The sequence below is a fragment of the Pelobates fuscus genome, chromosome 3 (assembly GCF_036172605.1).
Source record: "Pelobates fuscus isolate aPelFus1 chromosome 3, aPelFus1.pri, whole genome shotgun sequence".
NCBI lineage: Eukaryota > Metazoa > Chordata > Amphibia > Anura > Pelobatidae > Pelobates > Pelobates fuscus.
Window position 1 is genome coordinate 120,919,300 of NC_086319.1, and position 20,583 is coordinate 120,939,882.

General features: G+C 37.1%; 1 protein-coding gene across 2 annotated transcripts in view; it reads left to right on the forward strand.

Annotated features, from left to right (window-relative positions):
- The window catches only part of TENM2 (teneurin transmembrane protein 2), a 2,177,747-nt gene that overhangs the window by 2,030,858 nt on the left and 126,306 nt on the right, over positions 1–20,583 (forward strand). For both annotated transcript variants that reach the window (XM_063447436.1, XM_063447438.1), the window contains one exon: positions 18,270–18,416. In XM_063447436.1, the coding sequence (XP_063303506.1) occupies positions 18,270–18,416 (147 nt within the window). The remainder of the gene's footprint in view (positions 1–18,269; positions 18,417–20,583) is intronic.

Sequence of the window (20,583 nt, forward strand, 5' to 3'; positions counted from 1 at the left end):
ATAAAATCGGTTGCTAGAAAAGTATTCACTGGGAACTTAGTAAGTTATTTTTGACAGTTGCAGGAGAGGAGTCAATGGGGGGTGGCAAGTGAGGAAAATCTGCTAACAGTTTACATCATATGCTTTCCTGAAGAAGTGTGTTTTCAAAGATATTTTGAAGGAGTGGAGGACAGGAAAATGAGCCTTGCCGCCGCGTTCATAACAGATTGCAGCAGTGCAATCTGGGAACATGTAAGACCACTGAGAAGGGGATTGAAGTAGTCAAGATGAGAAAGAACAACGGCATGGACCAGCACGTTAGCCGTGTCTAGTGTTAAATAGGGGCGGATGTTTTTGAGATTGAAGCAGCAGGATTTGGCGATTGACTGGACATGAGGGGTGAAAGAGAGGTCAGAGTAAAAAAGAACACCTGGGCAGCGAGCTTGCAAGGTATAGGTGATGGTGGCGCTGTTGACTTGGAGGGAGACAGACACAGAAGTAGCAACCCTTGAGGGAGGAAAGACCAGAAGTTCTGTTTTGAACAGGTTGAGTTTAAGAAAGTGAGCAGCCATCCAATTGGAAATTGCAGAGAGGCACTCAGAGACATGAGTCAAGATGGGTGGAGAGAGATCAGGAGAGGACAGGTAGATTTGCATGTCATCTGCATATAAATAATAATGGAAGCCAAAGGAGCTGATGAGTTTACCAAGGGAGACAGTATAGATGGAGAACAGTAGGGGATCAAGGACTGATCCTTGGGGGACACCAACAGAGAGGGGTTGGGGAGAAGAGGCAGACACAGAGAAAGAAACACTGAAAAAGCACTGGGAGAGGTAGGAGGAGCACCAGGAGAGAGCAGTATCTCGTAGACCGAGATTATAAAGAAGAAGAAGCTTTTGATGATCAACAGTGTCAAAGGCTGCAGAAAGGAGAATTAGGATAGAGTAATGGCCACGAGATTTAGCAGCGATTAAATTGTTGGATACTTTGGTCACATCTGTTTCAACAGAGTGACGAGTGCGGAATCCAGACTGAAGTGAGTCAAGCAGAGAGTTGGATTTGAGGAATTCTGTCAATATCGCATACACAACTCTCTCAAGGATCTTGGAGGCAAACAGCAGCAGCAATATAGATGGGGTATTGGGGTCAAGGCTGGGCTTTTTCAGAAGTGGCGTTATGGTTGCATACTTGAAGGGTGAAGGAAATGTGCCGGAGGAAAGGGAGAGATTGAAAACTTTAGTGAGAGGAAGAGCAAGAGAGGGAGACAGAGTATGGATGAGATATGAGGGAATAGGATTGAGGGAACAGGTGGTGGGGACCGGAGCAAAGTATTATATAATACAGCACTTTTTATTTATGTTTTTTGCAGTAGCAATTTGAAGGTGACATTTATAGTAATACTGGCAGTAACATATACATATACAAATAGTCTTTCGTGAAAATGATTTGCAGTTATTTACACAAAATTATCAGTTTTTTTATATTGTTTTGCATTGCCACTTTATAGGTGACTTTAATATTTAAATTTGCACTTACACACAATTATATTAATGCACAGTTTGCTGTGTTTTGCACTTTACCACTTATTTGCACTGTAATAACACCCATGCACCTTAAAGCTAAGGTCAAATTTTAATGTTTTTGCTTCATTGAAGCTCTACACTAAATTTTAGATTTTAAGTTATATACCTTGCCTACCATTGGATATCTAGTCTCACCCTTGGTCAAGTCACAGTGCCTTTCCAATATGTCCATAGTTAGCAGGATCAAAATTATACACGGTCAACTTTATTACAAATATAGTCAAACTTACCTCCCAAACCTCATATCTAACTACGTATACATTGACCAAATTACCAACTATTGGATTGCTAACCTTATTCCCACTCTATCCTCCCCTCAAGGTTTATAGAAAAAACCTTATACAAAGAAGAAATTAGGACAAAAAGAACACCAGAATTATAAAAAAAAACTTAGAAAGAGTATAGCATGTTGTTTACATTATGGTCCTTTTGAATAATTTTCAGTTCCAAAGACATGAGTAAATACAACCCAGGCTGTGACAATCATGCCAGATGCAAGTACTCTCCAAGGAACAAACATACAAAATTAGTCATAGAATCATTCCTACGACTAAGGCATGAGGTCTAGAACAAGCCAATTTTGTAAGTGTTTACACTTACAAAATTGGCACGTTTTGGACCTCATGCCTTAGTCGTAGGAATTATTCTATAACTAATTTTGTACGTTTGTTCTCTAAATACGTGATTCAAATTGTTTTCACATTCTCTCTCTCTCACATATCAGCCTATTTGTATTGTATGCACTTATATTACCCTAACCTAAACAATTAAAGGGACACTGTAATCACTAAAACAACTTTGGCTTAATGAAGCAGTTTTGGTATATAGATTATGCCTCTGCAGTCTCACTGTTCAAATTCTCTGCCATTTAGGAGTTATTTTGGTGACTATAGTGTCCCTTTAACCTTTTTAGTGATATGTTAGAATGAATTATACCTATTAGATAGGATACTTTATATAAATGAACGAATGATATCCTAAAGACCTAACTTTTTTTATGAATGCAGTAATACTTGTGCTTTTACACACATATCTGCTTTTCTTTAGCACTCATCCTGTTAAATGGTAATTAATTGTCCTACTGTGTCTGTATCTGAAAAATAATATTTGAGTAATTCTCAATCATAAATAAATCTCAGCATGGTGGATTCCTTTGCCCTCCCATCTGTGTAGCAGAATCCTACATCTGTTATATTAAATGTTCATAGGCAACAGACATACAGTTTTACTATTCGCTACCAAGTAGGGGGAAAAAAATCTTGGATATAATTCATCATTGATATTATTATTGGCAATTAACTACAAACTGGCTTCCCACTGGTACTGTACATTTTATTATTTTCTATAAAACATTTATAGAAAACTGGAGACACGAAGGTACAATGCCCTTCAACAGCCATTCTGGAAAGAAATTCAGGTCCATCAAAGATGTCACCTCTTTTTACACTAACGTCAACATCATATAATATGATCAATGAAAGATCAAATGTTCCTTAGTGATAAGGATATGAAATAGCATAAAAGTCATAATACAAAAGAAAAAAAAAATCAGGAAAAGAAAACTCAGGAGTGACCCCAGTCCAATTTGACAATTTGTGAGTCCTTTAACACGTGAGAAACTAAGACACCTATGCACATTAGTGTAGAACTAGATTATAATGTTACAGTGTGTATAAGTCTCAGTGACATGTACAGTACAATGCAGAATATTGTCTCAACAATTTGTCATTAAGATTGGTAATTGAACATTATTAGTAATATGGTCATTGTGGCTTAAGTTTGCATTGGGCCATGTCGTTTGCATGTTTATTTAGCACTTTTGTGCATAGCACAGCCTAACGATCGGCCTTCCCTGCCAGATCTGATGGGAGGACTGCCTGAAATGTTATTCTACATGTATTTTTTACTTATTTATGTGATTTTATTAATTATATTTTGGGGAACCTGTCTGACAACTCAGGCAGAAAGTCCAGAGAATTTAACTTGCATGCCCTATAATTTACCCTGTAACTTTTCAAAACCATAGGGTGCTGTTGTACTCGTGAGACATCACTGAACACAAACATGAGTGTTTTAGGGCTATGAGATGTATAGCGATGATAATATCATCAGTGAAAGGGCAACTTTTGTGTGAAAAATGCAACACTCACTTTGGCCACGGTTGGTGACTAAGTGGCTACTAAAAAAGACTGGTCATTTTGAATACCCTGGGATGTCTACTTTTGGAAATGGTATGATTGGGGTAATTTTCATTCCTGCCGTACGGTCTCAAAGGCAACTTAGACCCAGCAAACTAATCTGACATATTTCAAAGTGTAAAAATTGGAAAAATTTCCAAAACACTATGAAAACTGTAAAGGGGGGGGGGGGGGGAGGGGAGGATACAAATATGTATGTTTTATTGCAGTAAAAGCTAACAATATTATGACATTCACAGTAAAAATTATATTTATAACTTGAAAAATAACAGAACTTTTTAATTGCTCACACTTTTTTAAAATATTTGATGTGAAATGAATGCCCTATTTCTCATTAACAAAATGATATATAATATGTGTGGGTGCACTCAAAGGGACACTATAGTCACCAGAACCACTACAGCTTAAAGTATTTTTTCTGGTGTCTATAGCCGGTCCCTGCTGGCTTTTCAGAGAAAAAGCAGTGTTTACATTGCTGCCTAGAAAACCCTCTAGGTGCAGTCACTCAGGAAGCCACTAAAGGTGCTTCCTATCTCCCTGATGCACAGTGTACAGAGATTCTGTTAGGCGTTTTGTTAGGCGCATGCTGTGCAATAGCCTCCCAATGCTGTCTTACATATATATTGTATTGGCTGAGATCAGCAAGATTGAGGATCTCAGCCATGGAGGTCGGGCCAGCCGCAGCAAGACAGGTATGGCAATGGACAAAAGGTAAGTACAATCACCTTTTAACTCCACAGAGGGGGGGAGTGGGAATACCTAAACAGTTAGTTTAACCCAATAGTGTTACGTATACATGTTTGTATTGCTGACACTACAGTGTTCAATTAATATGAAAGAGGTAAACTGTTCAGAACCTGTACAAATGCCTACATCCTTAAAGGGACATTCCAGGCACCCAGACCACTTCTGCTCATTGGAGTGGTCTGGGTGCCAACTCCCACTACCCTTAACCCTGCAAGTGTAATTATTGCAGTTTTTTTTAAACTGCAATAATTACATTTCAGGGTTAACTCCTCCCCTAGTGGCTGTCTATTAGACAGCCACTAGAGGGAACTTCCTGGTCCCTAGCACAGGTTTTCTGTGCTAGAGCGTTGCTGGACGTCCTCACGCTGTGTGAGGACCTCCAGCGTCGCTCTATTCCCCATAGGGAAGCATTGAAATTAATTTTCAATGCTTTCCTATGGGGTGCGCTAATGCGCATGCGCGGCATTGCCGCGCATGCGCATTAGGTCTCCTCGGCCGGCGGGCGAGATCAGTCTCGCCCACCGGCCGACGTAAGCAGAAGGAGGAGCGGCGGGGGAGGAGGAAGCAGCGACGTGGGACCTGTCGCTGCCTCTGGTAAGTCACTGAAGGGGTTTTCACCCCTTCAGCAACTGGGGATTGGGGGGTGGGAGGGAGAGGGACCCTCCAGTGCCTGGAAAACGGATCGTTTTCCTGGCACTGGAGTTTCCCTTTAAGGAGTTAACGAACCAAGCCTTTCTTTACTAAGGCTCAGATATAGAGTTTTAAGAATGGGGTTTCAGAACTGATATATTCTTGGGAAATTATAATGTTCCCATTATATTAATGCATATTTAACTTGTAAACATCAAAGAAAAATCAATGCAATAGGCATCAGAGAATAAACAATGATTTGTTAACACTGCAAAGCATTGTGTCCACCATCAGCAAACAAGAAGAGTTAAGACATGCGATGTACAGCATAGCAACATTTGTTAATGCTCAGAAGATCTTTATTGAAGTGAACATGTGTAAACAGTATAATATATTTAAATGCATTCAATATCCATTTTTTCTTACCATCACCACATGAATAGAATAATTCATGAACATATGAAACAATAAATCATATTAATAAATATCTTTGTCTTTCTCAATTGTCACATTCTCCTTCTTTGCCCCTTTTTTTCTAAATATGTGACATGTTACTAAATTAAAAGAAATTATCTGGACTTAAACACCACTGAATACAAATTTAAAAATCACCTATAACTTGTGTTACATTTTTCACAAGATGCTCATTTTTTGTTTAATTTATATTAAAGATTTAGAAAATCACATCACTATCCAGTTGAGACAAGGCAAAGCTAGGGAAATATTTTTTTTCTATGCTTATTGGATGGTGTATAGGACAGAGCTTATAACAATGATTGACAGTCGGCTAAAATGGAGGTGCACAGTTGCTGGTTAAAGAGGTGTTTTTTTGTCAATCTTTATTTTTTTTGAGCCGTAGTGCCAAAGAGCATCTACTCATAGAGATAAATTGAATCAATGAATCAATGCATTGAATCTATGGGGAAAGTTTGGTTCCTCCATGCAAAGCATGGAGACACTCAATGCCAGTGCTGCACACTGTACAACACTGGCAAAGGAAGTACCTCTAGTGGCTGTCTGATTGACGGCCACTAGGCGTATTACTAGGCAGTAATGGAAACACTGTGTTTTCTCTGTAATTGGGCAGCCACAGAAAGTCTGGGCTGGGTAAGACAAGGAGGGCTTGCAAAAGCAGAATGCATGAGATCTGCAGCTTTTGTAACTTGTTTTTGTACATACCTCCAATTAAAATTTTATATTTATAGCCTATATTTTTATTATTATAATAAATATAATTAATAATAATGACTTTGAATATGTTAATCTGCTGAGCAATAAGTAGATGACAATTACCTGTGAGACAGTAATTGTATTTTATACACTGATAATTTTGTCTATTGTTTTTTCAGCTCACAAAATGTATAGCATAGTATAGTAGACCTGGCTAAATCCCTTAAAAGATAATCTTAACAGAAATCAGGAGTTGTAATCCCACAGACTAGATACAAATGTTACAAACAAGCTCCAAACTAATTTTGTATTCCAAATAATGTGTAGGGGAAGTTAGCAAAATCTAAGCCAACTTGTAGCAATGTGGGCTACAATTTAGGCCACAGGTGTCCAAAAGTAGATCCCCAGATGTTGTAGAACTACAACTCCCATGATGCTTTGCATGCCTTTAGAATGTCTTTAGAATGACAACGCATTATGGAGGCTGTACCTTTTGGGCAACCCTAAACTAGACTAACACTCTGCTATTTTGCAAGAGATCTGCATATTTTACAACCTGTTTTTAGATTTAGCCCCGGTGAAAAAGGCAAAACTATATGCATGCATATATCCATTGGGATATACCTAATGCCTAGCTACAAAGTAACACGTAACAAAGTTATTAAATGTAAAACTACCTTTCCAGATAGGACTGAGAGTGATGCAAGTGGAATCACTGGTATACAATATTAAGCAATGCCCATACCAGAACAGTGCCTCCCACTTGAATTTATATGAACCTGGCCTCCAAGAGAAATAGCTTTTTTCAATACCTTTTTTGTCTTACCAAATGACTTATTTGCAAAAATGTATAACCTATTACATTGTAATATATATTTTAATCTGTTTTTTTTTCCCAGCCTAAACTAGCACAGAAAAACTCTACAACTGTTTTTTTTACCATAGGAATTTGTTCTGGCAGCTGCAAACCACTGACCAATACAGGTCACCGTTGCATTTTGTTATATTCTTTGTTATCTAACAAGCAACATTCCTGGGAGCGACTCTAGTAAAAATGAGATCTGTAGTATTCCTTAGATCCTGCATGATTTTACATCTTACCCCGTGCTTGAAATAATGAGTTCTCAGAAGAGTGCTGTGTTTCGAGTAATTAAGAAGCCAGCATATGATTTAAGAAAAAAATACAAAAAAAAATACAAAAAAAAAATATGAATACAGCCAGGCTCCCACTGTACAGTCAAATGGTTTTCTATGAATTATTAACAAGTCAGGCTATCGATAAGTGTCAACTATTCCCAAACAAGGATACATCATGCCATTTCTTTTTATAGTGCTTTGGATCTCTGTGTGAGCTACATCCTTGCTCAAAACATTAATCATAGACTAGCAGACAAGCTATAAAAGCAGAATATTGGGCTAAGACACTCACAACATCTACACTGCTTTGTGCTCTGACCTATTATAAGAAATCTGTGCAGAATAAAAGAGAGCTGGAGACCCACATGTTGTATTCAATTTTTTTTTCCGTTCCAAGATATATCAATGGAGACGATTTTCTACATATTTAAAAACTCACACAGTACTTCATAAAAATGTGTATTTTTGTATTTTTTGCATTGCTTTTGACTGTGTTTCTTTTCGTTATCCGGATCGCCAGTTGTATTCAAGAAGTTGGTGAATCAGACTTACCTGGTTAAGCGGTTTATTTATGTAATATTTATTATTAGTATTTATATAGCGCCAACATATTCAGCAGTCTTTAATGGAGCGCAGATCACAGAGCAAAAGTCAGGTCTGGCACGAGCTGTGTTGTATTGTGTATGTATGAGTTTTTACTTATAAATTATAGTCAATGTTTAATGACTTTTTTTTATGGTCAGTCAATTGTTTTTGCTTCACGTTGCACCTTTTTGGAAACTAATTTCTCAAAACTCCATTCATGTAGTATTTTCAAAAGAGGCAAACACAAATAATTTTAAAATAAAATAAAAAAAATTGATTTCAAGTTATGTCATTCAAATTCCTGGATGGGTGTACAATAATATGCAAATTAGCTGACTATTATAGATTGTAGCACATATTGCTACAGATTTTCTTAAATATTGTTTGCTCCCCCACAAACTATTTGAAATGCAGCATTAGTTTGGAGTTTGTTTGCAACATTTGTATCTAGATTGTGGTATTACAGTTTCTGATATCTGTTAAGATTATATTTTAAGGGATTTAGCAAAGTCATTATTATTATTATTATTATTATTAGCAATTAATAATAGCAATGATACAAATATATGTTATACATATACCCCCAATGAAAACATGAATGCATTAATAATTGTGCATTTTTTAATTGGAGGTATAAATAAAAAAAAAAAACTGCTTGCAAAAGCTGCGGATGTCTTACATGCTGCATTTACAAGCCATCTTCTCCAGCCCAGACTTTCAGTAGCTGTCCAATCACAGACTTTCCAATGGAATTTAATGAAAAGTCTTGGCAAGGCAGGTGCTTTGAGCAATTGGCTGTCTCTTGAGTTTAGCTCCACTGAGCTAACCAAATCAGGAAGTAACAGGACCAGTTGTCTGAGTGACAGCTGGGGGATGAGACAAGGTTAACTTATAAAAGTGCCTGTTTCTGTTGAAATCTGAATTTTTTTGTAAAATTAAAAAGAAGGCATACTCTTCAGAAATAAAGCACTTCAGCAAGCTAGTGTGTTTAAGGTGTTTGGAGTGTTCATTTAAGGACAGAGTCAACATTTGAACCAAAACAAAACCTAGAATTTGTGCTATGTATTTGTTCCACCGTCTATGTTGTTTTTTAAAGGACAGAAAGGACTTCATTTTAATATTCTGTGTATACCTAAGACGACCTTCAATAAACTCAGATTGATGTGCACGCACTAACATTCATATAGAAGCACTTATTTACTCTCATATTAAGCAAACACTTATTAAGCAAACACACACGCATATTCATATACACTCATGTGCACATACACACACACACAGATACTATTTTTATTTATTGTTTAAACATTGAAGGGAGAGCTAGAGTTAAGCCTTATCCCTGTGTTCCTGTCAAGAGTTCATGGGATCACTCTAGGTACTTTTCCATGCAGCTCTGTACTGATGCCCAGGTTGGGGTGAATGCAATATATTATTAATACAATGCAAGCAATGGAGCTGTGCAGCTGTGAGTATAGAGTGATCCCAGAGCTCCTTTCCCACTCATTTCACAGCTTGCACATATACATTGGCAGGGCCTGCTGCAGAGGGGGTGTTCTGTGTATCCCCCTACCATGTGTCATTCAGGATGGAGTCCCCCTATGTTCTGGTCACTGTGCCCTGTTTTACCTTGGCTGGCACATAATTATAGGTTACAACAGTGGAGAGAGGTCAGTGCTTCTGCGCTCCTGCCAATCATTCTCACATTATCAGCTGAACAAGTGCGTCTATGATATTATGTGCTCATGAGAAGAGCCATCTGTCAGTCTAACATATGACAGCAAAGTAACACACATGGGCTCTCAGTAACATAATGTATGTATGTATGATTTGTAATGGTAGACTAGAAAGATGGTGCATCTGTTTATATCGAATAGAGGATTAGACTTTTATCATTGGTCAGTATTATTTAATGTTAAATCATCTGGATTGTTTATTTCAAATGACTAGACAATTCTACATCTAATAATGAGAGAATGAATCAACTGGCTAATACTGACAATAACCACATGATTAAACCATCTTACCGAATCAATGTTGGTGAACACACATACAGCTACATATTCAAGGAAAGAATGAGGGGATTTGTTATACCTTGTATATTATTTCATGCAAATGTTGCTTCTTTTTTTGCATTAGCTGTCTTCAGACTTTGATTGATTTTTAGATTGGAGAATGTACTTTTTACACAGAAGAGGAATAATCAATAGAATGAGTGAGAACAAATACTGCAGAGTACAACAGAGTGGCAATTCTCCCTGTTGCATCAAATCATAATTTTTCAATATTTTGGATGCAATTTATACGGAAGTTGCTAAAACCATTGTCAGTCAATCAGAACAGTGAATTCAAATTCATAACCCAGGGGCTTTCCAAGGTAGAATCCATGTCTAATAAATACATATTCAACAAGCAAAAGATACACTCCTGGATTAGTCACCAAAAAGGAATGTCTATCTATCTATCTATCTATCTATCTAATTATCTATCTCTATCTAATTATCTAAATATCTCTCTCTCCCTATAGATCTGTCTATCTCTAGCTCTCTATCTATCTGGGGACAAGATTTTGAGAAACCAAGGTTAGAGTTAGGGCATTGTCAAAGTTAATAGTTTGTGTTAGTGTCGTGCACAAATTAATGTTCAGTTTTAGCGTAGTTCGGTGTAGACATTAAAATTTGTGTGGTGTGGTGTGGTATAGTGTTGGGTTAACCTATGTATTATTCCCCATTCATTATAAGAAATAAAAGCATTAATTATGACACCTTCCATTCAACACAATCTTCCTGCTGAAATAACGGCAGATAATAATGTATATGTTAAGGCAGTGCCTGGATTTGTGGGAGTGGTTACCAGGCCTATTTAAGCTCAAGACACCTCTGACTATGGGCCTTCACCGTGTCTCTCTATATATTTATTTATATACATATATATGGTCTTCAAGTAGAGATTGTAGCCATATTAGTCCAGTGATGTACATGTAAAAAACAGAATTTGTATCATGTAATACCTTTTTTATTGGACTAACAGAATTTTTTAATGACAATCTTTCGGGAGAACCTCCCTTTCTCATGTCTGAACTCAACTTTGAATTCTATGTGTTGTCTTGCTCAGAAATGCTTCAGACTTGAAAAAGGGAGGTTCTCCCGAAAGCTTGTCATTAAAAAATACTGTCAGTCCAATAAAAAAGGTATTACAAGATACACATTGTATCTGTTTTTACACACACACACACATATATATATATATACACACTTACGCTATCTGTACACTAACTCTAACCCTATCCATTATTTCCTAACTAGAGCTATATGGCAGGAACAAACATAGCTCCATATAGTTATTAAAAAGAACAGTACATGGTCATGTAACAACTGTGACATTTATAAATGTACTTATCAGTATAGTTTGTCATTTCTTACTAAATTGTGCTACAAGGGTCTCTTAGCCCCGAGGCCATCCTATGCCATTGCAAAGACTATTTGGTGGACGTATTCAATTACATACATGTGACATTATTTATTACACATAGTTTTTGTTGTTGCCTAGCATTTCAAGATAAGAGCAGAAAGTATTGGCTAAACCATACTCACTATACATTTAAAGAAAACTATTGATATGGCTATTTGTAACACAACCTGCTTACCCATAAACACTAGCATGTATCTATTCCTCCAACACTGGCCATTTGATGACAGTTGTCCTTTAACAGTTCAAGTGCACACCATATTGATATGTGCACTTGAAATGTTAAAGGACAACTGTCCTCAAATTTTTTACTTTTCATTTTTGTTTAAGTGTATTGCATTTTGTGAAACTCAATGCAATTTTTTTTCTAAATGATGGAGCTTTTTAAAATTTATTTAAATGTCACTTTTTTATCTCACTGTGCAACCATGTTTAGGTCAGATTCTAGTGTCATCTGGCTAACTGCTGATCAACCTAACTTGTCTTCTGCTGAGATTGCTCTGTCGGATCCTGCAGTACAAGTTAGGTTGAGCAATAGTTCATCAGATAACAGTAGAATCTGACCCAACAATTCAAAATTAGTTATTGATCCAGATAAAATTGATTCATGCAGAAAGAAAGTGAAATTTTCTCAAAAAAAAAAAAAACCCTGGTTTACATAATTAAGTTTGTTAAATGTAATAAACCTTTAAAAATGAGAAGTAAAAAATTGACGAGAGACAAGAAGCCATAATTTAAGATTGCTTAAAAAAAACACTGTTGATAGTGTTTTGTATCACATACCACTAACGTGTGACGTTGTTGCAAAGTGAGGATTTTCTTATACCTAATGGCCATGAATTGGAAAGTTTGCCATCATGTCACAGTATCTCATTACCATGACCAACCCTAATACTAACTATAATACATGACAGAATAAACATCGGAACTACAGTAGATCATGAAGCAACTTACCTGAGAGATACCTTGGTCTGACTGAGCACAGAGCCGAGCTGATTGGGTTAAATGTACAAAGGGCAAACAGGCAAATAATGTCAGACAGTGAAAACCATCGAAAACATAACATACAGCTTTGGCAAAATTGTCATTTGAGATCGTTACTTGCCCAAAACACAAAATATTTTACCCTGTTAAAGTCGGCATTCTAATTTAATATCAAACATTTTAGGATTGTAAATAAATTTATCTATTCATATGTTGTTTTTGAATTAGAGTTTAGAGTTTAACTTCTCCACTTGACTTTTTCCCATTTCAATGACCTGTAATCTAAACTATTAACAGATTATTCAAAACAGGAGTGCCCAAAAGGTAGATCCCCGGATGTTGTAGAACTACATCTCCCATGATGCTTTGCATGCCTTTAGAATGACAAAGCATCATGAAAGGTGTAGTTTTAAAAAATTGGAGGATCTTTTAAAACATAGATCTGAATGAATGCATAAAGGCATTTTATTTCAGTGTGCTTTAATAGTCAAAAGACTGCTCTTTTTTCTTTAAAATTAGGTTATCATTTCTATATATGTATCCTGAAGGCAGAGAAAGAAATTCATATAACAAAATACTACCTTCCATCCAGAACACGCATTTTGATTTTAAGTATTTTATGTCATTTTCCCTCCCAAAGAAACAGACTTGGTCCGGGAGTTATAAAATATTCAACGACCCCCACATTGACAGCAGGTGCTGAATGGGATCATTGTGAATTGATTTCAGTTACTGGAATATTGGAACCTTTTTCACATAACTCATGTGAACTTTAACATTAAATTATATATCCACATATGACCTGGAATCCTGTACTGATCTCACCTACCCAGCATGCACTGCTTTCCTCTTCTTCTATTCTGCTTCAAGTTTTCTTCTTCAATTATTTATGAGATACTTGAAACTCCAGGTAAAGCTAGACACACATATTTCAAAGACAGGGAAGATTTATTTAATCTAGTCTGTGAATTTTTTTTATTTTTTTTTGTATTACATTAAAACAAATCTCCCTTGTTTCCATACTTGTTGCAATTATTTACCACCGAGTAGGTAAATGTTAAAATATCAGTCGCTATAGTTTGCATTTACTGGCAGCTTCCATGGTACAAAATTTATATTTAATTGACAGCCACAGTCTGTCTCATCTAGTTCAGTTAAGTATAAATAGGGGGGGGGGGGGGGAGGGGCGAAGGGGGGGGAGACGCAGGGATATTCACTAAAATAAGAATTCAAAGTGAATTTCAATGTATGGTTTAAAATGGGCCAAACTGAATATAGAATTTGATTGGATATTTTTTCTAAATGGGTTATTTTAGCTTAAAGTTTGAAATTCCCTTCCAATTTCGAATTCAAAGCAGTTCTCAATTTAGTAAATCACCCTTTTACTGACTGCAACATAGCAATATATCATATACATTGCAAACCATCTGAAAGCAAGATGTAGACACACACATATAGATAGATAGATAGATAGATAGATAATAGACAGAAATATCTATTACAAACTATAAATACAATAATACAATATATTCTTAAATATTATGTAAATTAAAGAATATGTCATGAAAATCCATTGGAGACATGTCAGTAGAAAAATATATACATTTTTTATAAAATTAAAATTCTTGTGTTATGTATCTGAACAATCATTTCATCAACTAGAGTTGACTGCATGTGAAATGTGCAGGCACTAACCACAGCATTTGCAAAGTCATGGTGAGGTTGCTATGGTAACTAACTCAAAAGTGCATCATTCCCATGATCCCGATACAAACCATTAAATTCTACTCAGGCTGCCTGGAGTCTTGCACGTGAATGTGGGTGGACTATTCTATCTTTACTATGGAACCGTCATTACTTATAATTACAATAGAACTTTCTGCATGCCTATAATAATTTTGTCAGTTTTCAGACACACTGCATCTGTTTTCTCTCTAACATATTCCAACACTTTAAATCCCAAGCTAGAGTAAGGGGGCTTGAGAGTCATATGTTTGTATGTCATGGTGAACAGTGTTTAAAATAGAGTGCATTGGAAGTAGTGTCATAGAAATTAATATCTAGAACTTTTCTAAATGGTTGAGTGCAGCTTAAAGGGACACTGTAGGAACCCAGACCACTTTAGCTAATTCAAGTGGTTTGGGTGCGGGGTCCCCTTTGCACCTAGCAGAGAACTGCAATGTTTACTTTGCAGCTCTAAGTCTGCCCCCAGTGGCTGTCTCCCAGACAGCCACTGGAGGGATTCCTGAATTGAAAGGAACCTTTGGTATCCAGCGTCAGATTTTTTCCCCACAGGAAAGTATTGATTCAATGCTTTCCTGTGGGGAGGTCTAATGTGCGCAAGGCATTAGCCCCTGCTCATCACGGGCTGCCAGAGGAGGTGGAGCCAGAATGTCCCTCGGTGCTGGGAAAAGGTGAATGGGGGCGCGAGACAGGGTGGATTCAGGGGGAGTAACAGTGCCAGGTATAAAGCTTTGTATTCCTGGCACTATAGTATCCCTTTAAGAGTCATTAGTCCTTAGAAGAGATTCACAAGCCTGAAGCTGGAAATTGCGGTGGGCTTAATAACAGAAGTTGTGTTTACATTTACATTTTTTTACATGTATGTGCTATACATGAGTCATATGGCATATTGTTGGTCCTCCAAACTGTCTGTCCAACTTTGAGGTATGAACATGGGACATGGGGTGGGCAAAGCTGGAGAAGCATGCCTGTAACGTAACTTGCATCATTGACGGTGCCCAAAATGGGTGGTGTCACCCAGAAAGTGTGTTTTTTTTTTTTAGAGAAGGGGTGTGCCAGCCAGACTGCCAGCCTGCCAGCCAGCACCCAATAGGGCAGACCATACAGCAAGTGTTGCTAAAGTACTCTTTGCATTGTCCTGGTACTTTAAGCACAGCACAAGCACATCTAATGATGGCCTTTCAGCGTGCTGTAGTCAGTTCCCTGATGTCCTTTGATAATGTACAGTAAAGTTCAACAGGTGTATCAAACCGTGTAATACGTATAATATTCTTTTCAAAACCTGTACATTGTATAGAAAAAAATAATCCAAACAAATAAAATAATCCTAGCCCAGCGAACAAAAAGAAACAAAACGTCAGTATTGTATTATATGATCATCATAACACGCAGCTCCACATAAATGAATATCATAATGAAACACTTGTCTTCAGATATAAGGATCAAAGACTAAAGTACATATTAACAAAATATTCAATGAGTGCTCTAGTTCCTTTCGTAATTATGTGAGAATGACTGTAGTTGAAAAGCTCTGTGAGAAGAATTCTTTTGAAGACATTGATCTATCTTTCGGAAAATCCTGCTTTTATTATAATAACAATAAATTCAAGCATAATCACTTCCAACTTACAAGTGGAATAACTCTTACTCTGTGAAGTTTTACACAATGAATTAAATCATTCCTAAACCATTTAGAGTGTCTTTGTAATAGTAAAATCTTTTGAGGTGCTTTACTTACTCTATGACTTGCAGGTCTCATTGACTTGCTTTTTTGCGCTGCGTATTTCAGTAATAATTAGGTTACAAGCTGAAGAAGTCTTCTCAGTTGGAGTGCTCAAACACAGGCTAATCACAGTAAGAACTTAACACTTTGACACTTAAATTGAATGTTATATACTTGTGTTCCGACACGGAAAGACTACGTTTATTAAGTACTATTAATCTGTTGGCATTCTTTGTTTAAGGGAAAAGCTCATGTAGAGTGTACAGGTCCCCGTGAGATGTGCATGAGTTGTCTTGCAAATTCTCCTCGGTGTCAACTGACATATTGACTAAATTATAAGTCGGTGGAAGTAGCTAGGAGAGACCGCGTTACTGATGGGCGTTGATGTTTACAAAAATTAATGAGCTAGTCGAGGGACGTGTAGATGTAATGAAGCTTAAACACTTTTAGAGAAAGAAGAGGGGGAGAATGGGATAAGGTGAAAAACTTTTGAATGGGTCAATGGTCAGTTGACATCTATTGAGCTTTGACTGGTTTATTAGACATCAACCTTACAAATAAAGTCCCACATTGAAATCAAAATTAGCACATCTGGGTAGAATTCATATCTCTGCGCTAGCTGGCAAACATGGTGTATGCTAAGCGTTAAGATGTTGGAGTTAAGATCGCTCAACCAGAATTTCCGACAGTCCCGAATTAGCTTGGACAGATATAAATAGCATAATCTGCAAGCGAATTTGACATAAATGTTCTAACACTAAACATGTATATGGTTTTATGAAAGCTGAGCCTTGCCTGAAAAAGCAAAGTGCATTTATGTTTTCAGGTACATCGACTTAAAATATTATTTAATAAAGATTTGACCAAAGAGTTGCACGCATTTTTTTTTTTTTTTATAATTCCAGCACAGACTTTAAAGTGATTTGCAGTTATACCCATTGCGAGTCCCGATAACCCTAGTAGAATATATATATAAGTATAATATAATCCCATCCCTTCATGCCACTCATTTACTTTTACAGCTCAGTATTTCTCTAAAAAAAAATATACGCTGACATAAATTTGCATGCTTGGATTATCGCTGTGTCCAATTTTCCATAAATCAAAACTTTGCAAGCAAACACAATATTGCATTTAAAATGATCCTAGATTGATATGTAGAAAGCTAGTCAATGATTTAATGATTGTCATTTAATAAAAAACAGTTCACAAACCGAGTCTCCATAAACATGTTTGTAAATAAATCCTGACTCTTGGATTGAAATAACCTCTTGAATCCTACATTGCATGATTTTTTTTCTAAAATAACATATTTATTTGCCTATGCAGCCCCCGTATTATCATTTTTATTGTTGTGGCTTTTGGTATAGAGCAAACCAATAATTTTATGCAATATTCACATTTTTACTGCACCACACCATCGACTCATTTGTCTCTATCTGCAAAATGCAGGCACCAACATCATAATTATTTATAATCATCTAGCCGATTTCCTACCATGCTGCAAATTCATATGAAGCTAGCACATAAAAAGCCTGAAGGTTAAAACAGGATCTGGTGTGCATGCTTTGCGAATAATAGTTTCACTGGTGCTGAAAACATTATTGTCACCTGTAATGTCACCCATAATAGTTGTAGCTGTATAAGGTGAGATTTCAAAAGGACCCTCAAAATTGCAGGCTTTCAGATGTTGGATCACAATTCCACGAATGCTCTGCCGTTCTATGACTGCAAGAGGATTCTGGAAGTTGTAGTTAAACAACAGCTACTGGCAGGGGTTTCACGTCCTTGCTCTGAAAACTGACTTTCCCGAGATGAGTTAATACAGCATTACCAAAGTTAAAAAACGAACTTTATCAATTTCTGTTGCCATTTGCAAAAATCAGAATGTTGATAATGCAAAATTGACAGTGTTTTTATAGCTATTCCTTTCTTAACAGTCTCAGTGCTGGGTTGCTCGAGAATCAGATCTCTTTCGTTTCACTTATTTATAGCATATGTAAAATTCTGATGTTACGAATGTTTGTTTTCTATTTTGAACCAAATACAGTTCTATGTTTTATTTGTTCGTTAGCATTTTCTATTTGGCTTGGTGGATAGCATTAGATTGATTAAAGTGTTCTAGTGAATTATATCCAGCTTCTAAAACATGGAGTACACATTCTAATATGTGATAAGACCTAATGTTGATTTAAGATCCAACCAACTGCTGTTGATGGAAGATCAATTTACAGGCATGGTTTCATTTTATCATCTATGCAGACCATGGTCATCAAGTCCAGATCACTATCTTTTTATGCTTATCTCTTTCCTTTCTTCAACCAGATGGCTGCCCTGATCTTTGCAATGGCAATGGGAGATGTACACTCGGTCAGAACAGCTGGCAGTGTATCTGCCAGACCGGCTGGAGAGGTTCGGGATGCAATGTTGCCATGGAAACATCTTGTGCAGATAACAAGGATAATGAGGGAGGTGAGCAAAAAGTCTTTCATTCCTAAATCCCTAACGAATAGAAGGTTATATCTGCACTTTAAAAGTGAGTGATTTGCAGTGAAAATTCTGTTACAGTCTATGAATATGCAGAACATATAAATAAAAAATAAAAAAACACACAGCCTCGAAAGGTATTGCAATTATCAATAAATTACATTGACTAGATTGTTGAATAAATGACCTTCGTAATTGATTTGCTATTAGGTTTGTGTTAGTGCTGTTGGTCACTGTCATACCTGAGATTTACAAATCCTGGTTCACAATTAAGTCATTTAAATATTTTTTTTTTAAGTTATTTAATGCTGACTATTCAGAATTAGGCTGTACCTTTTAAGACACAGCAATTCCAGCTATGCATTCGAAGAAATACTTGTTTTCTAAAGGACAATGGTAACTCTGTTCCTAAACAATTAAATAAAAGGGAAACCTAAAAAAACTAGGTTTGTAATATAGGTTGATCCATTTCCCTTATGTTAAAGCATGCATTTACTATCTTATTTGATTTTAGGATTGACATCATATAGAAATATCCAGCAGTGATCAATCATTGCTAAGTGTAAGCTTATGAATAGGGCCACTGTAAGGGATGTTCAGCATATTGTATTTTTAATAACACATTTACAGGTTAATTGTTTTCTAATGATATCTGCAAATACAGTTCATTCTGTTAAAATATTTTGCATAATTTGTGGGTTTTTAATTTAAACATACAGTTACTCGTCGGAAAATTGGAAAACAGGAATGTCCAACCATCCCTTGCCCTATTTTCTAATTGTATTAGTCTATTAAAATGGCAAATTGATATATAAAGTGATTGTGGACTAAAGTGATGATTGAGGGATTATATTTTTAGATGTATTATGGTATTATGTGGACCGCTATAATTTGTACACAGTTACATTCTCTAATTTATGTTATTTGTATGAATCGTTACTGTATTTCTGATCGGAGGCCAACTAGGTTTCATTGTCTCTGTATGTACACTGTACAATGGTAAGAAAGCTGAACCAAGGGCCGCCATCAGGGGGTGACAACCATTATGGTTGTCACGGGCCCGGCGGCCCTGGGGGGCCCGGCCGCCCGGGCCCCACGTGTGGGGCCCACTGGGTGGCCCACACACTTAGGGCCACCCGATCGGCCCTATATCTTCAGGGGCCCGGTCAGCGCTGTGGCTGTTGTATAGCGCGACCAGGCCCCTTTAAAAAAAAAAAAAAAGCAGCGGCAAGTGCTGCTGGGAGGAAGTTTTCACTCCTCCCAGCACACTCCGCACGGGAGGAGCGCGCGCACGCGCCAATGAAGAGGGAGAGCCAGGCAGTGAAGAGGCAGCCGCGCCGACTCCCATCATCCCCAGCCACCCTCCTGCAAAGAAAAAGTAAGAGACAGGAGGGTGGCTGGAAAATGAGCTATGTCTGTCTATGTATGGCTGTCTGTATGTCTGTATGCATGCATGTATGTCTGTCTGTCTGTATGCATGTATGTCTATATCTGTCTGTATGCATGTATGTCTGTCTGTATGTATGTATGTATGTCTGTATGCATGTATGTCTGTCTGTATGTATGTCTATGTATGTATGTATGTATATATATATATGTTTGTATGTCAGTATGAATGTATGTCTGCATATTATTATGAACGTATGTCTGTGTGTAGGTGTATATGGATGTCTGTATGCATGTATGTCTGTCAGTATGTCTGTATATATGCATGCATGTCAGTCTGAATGCCATTATGAATGTATGTCTGTGTATGTCTGTATGCCATTATGAATGCATGTGTGTATGGATGTCAGTGTCTGTATGTCTGCATGTATGAATGTATGTGTGTGTGTGTATGTATGTATGTCGGTGTCTGTATGTATGTGTCTTTATGTCCTCGTGCATGTGTGTCTGTATGTATGTTAGTATGTGTCTGTCTGTCACTATGTATGCCTGTGTGTATGTCCCAGTATGTGTGTGTCAGTATGTATGCCTGTATGCGTGTATGTCTGTTTCAGTATGTGTGTCTGTTAGTATGTATCTGTGTCATTTTGTATCAGTGTGAGTGTTTGTGTCTGTGTGTGTATTCCTGTGGGCGGTATTTGGAGGCGGACCCAGTGCAGTGGTGGATTCAGGGGGGGAGGCAACGGGGCCCCTCCCCCCGATTGCC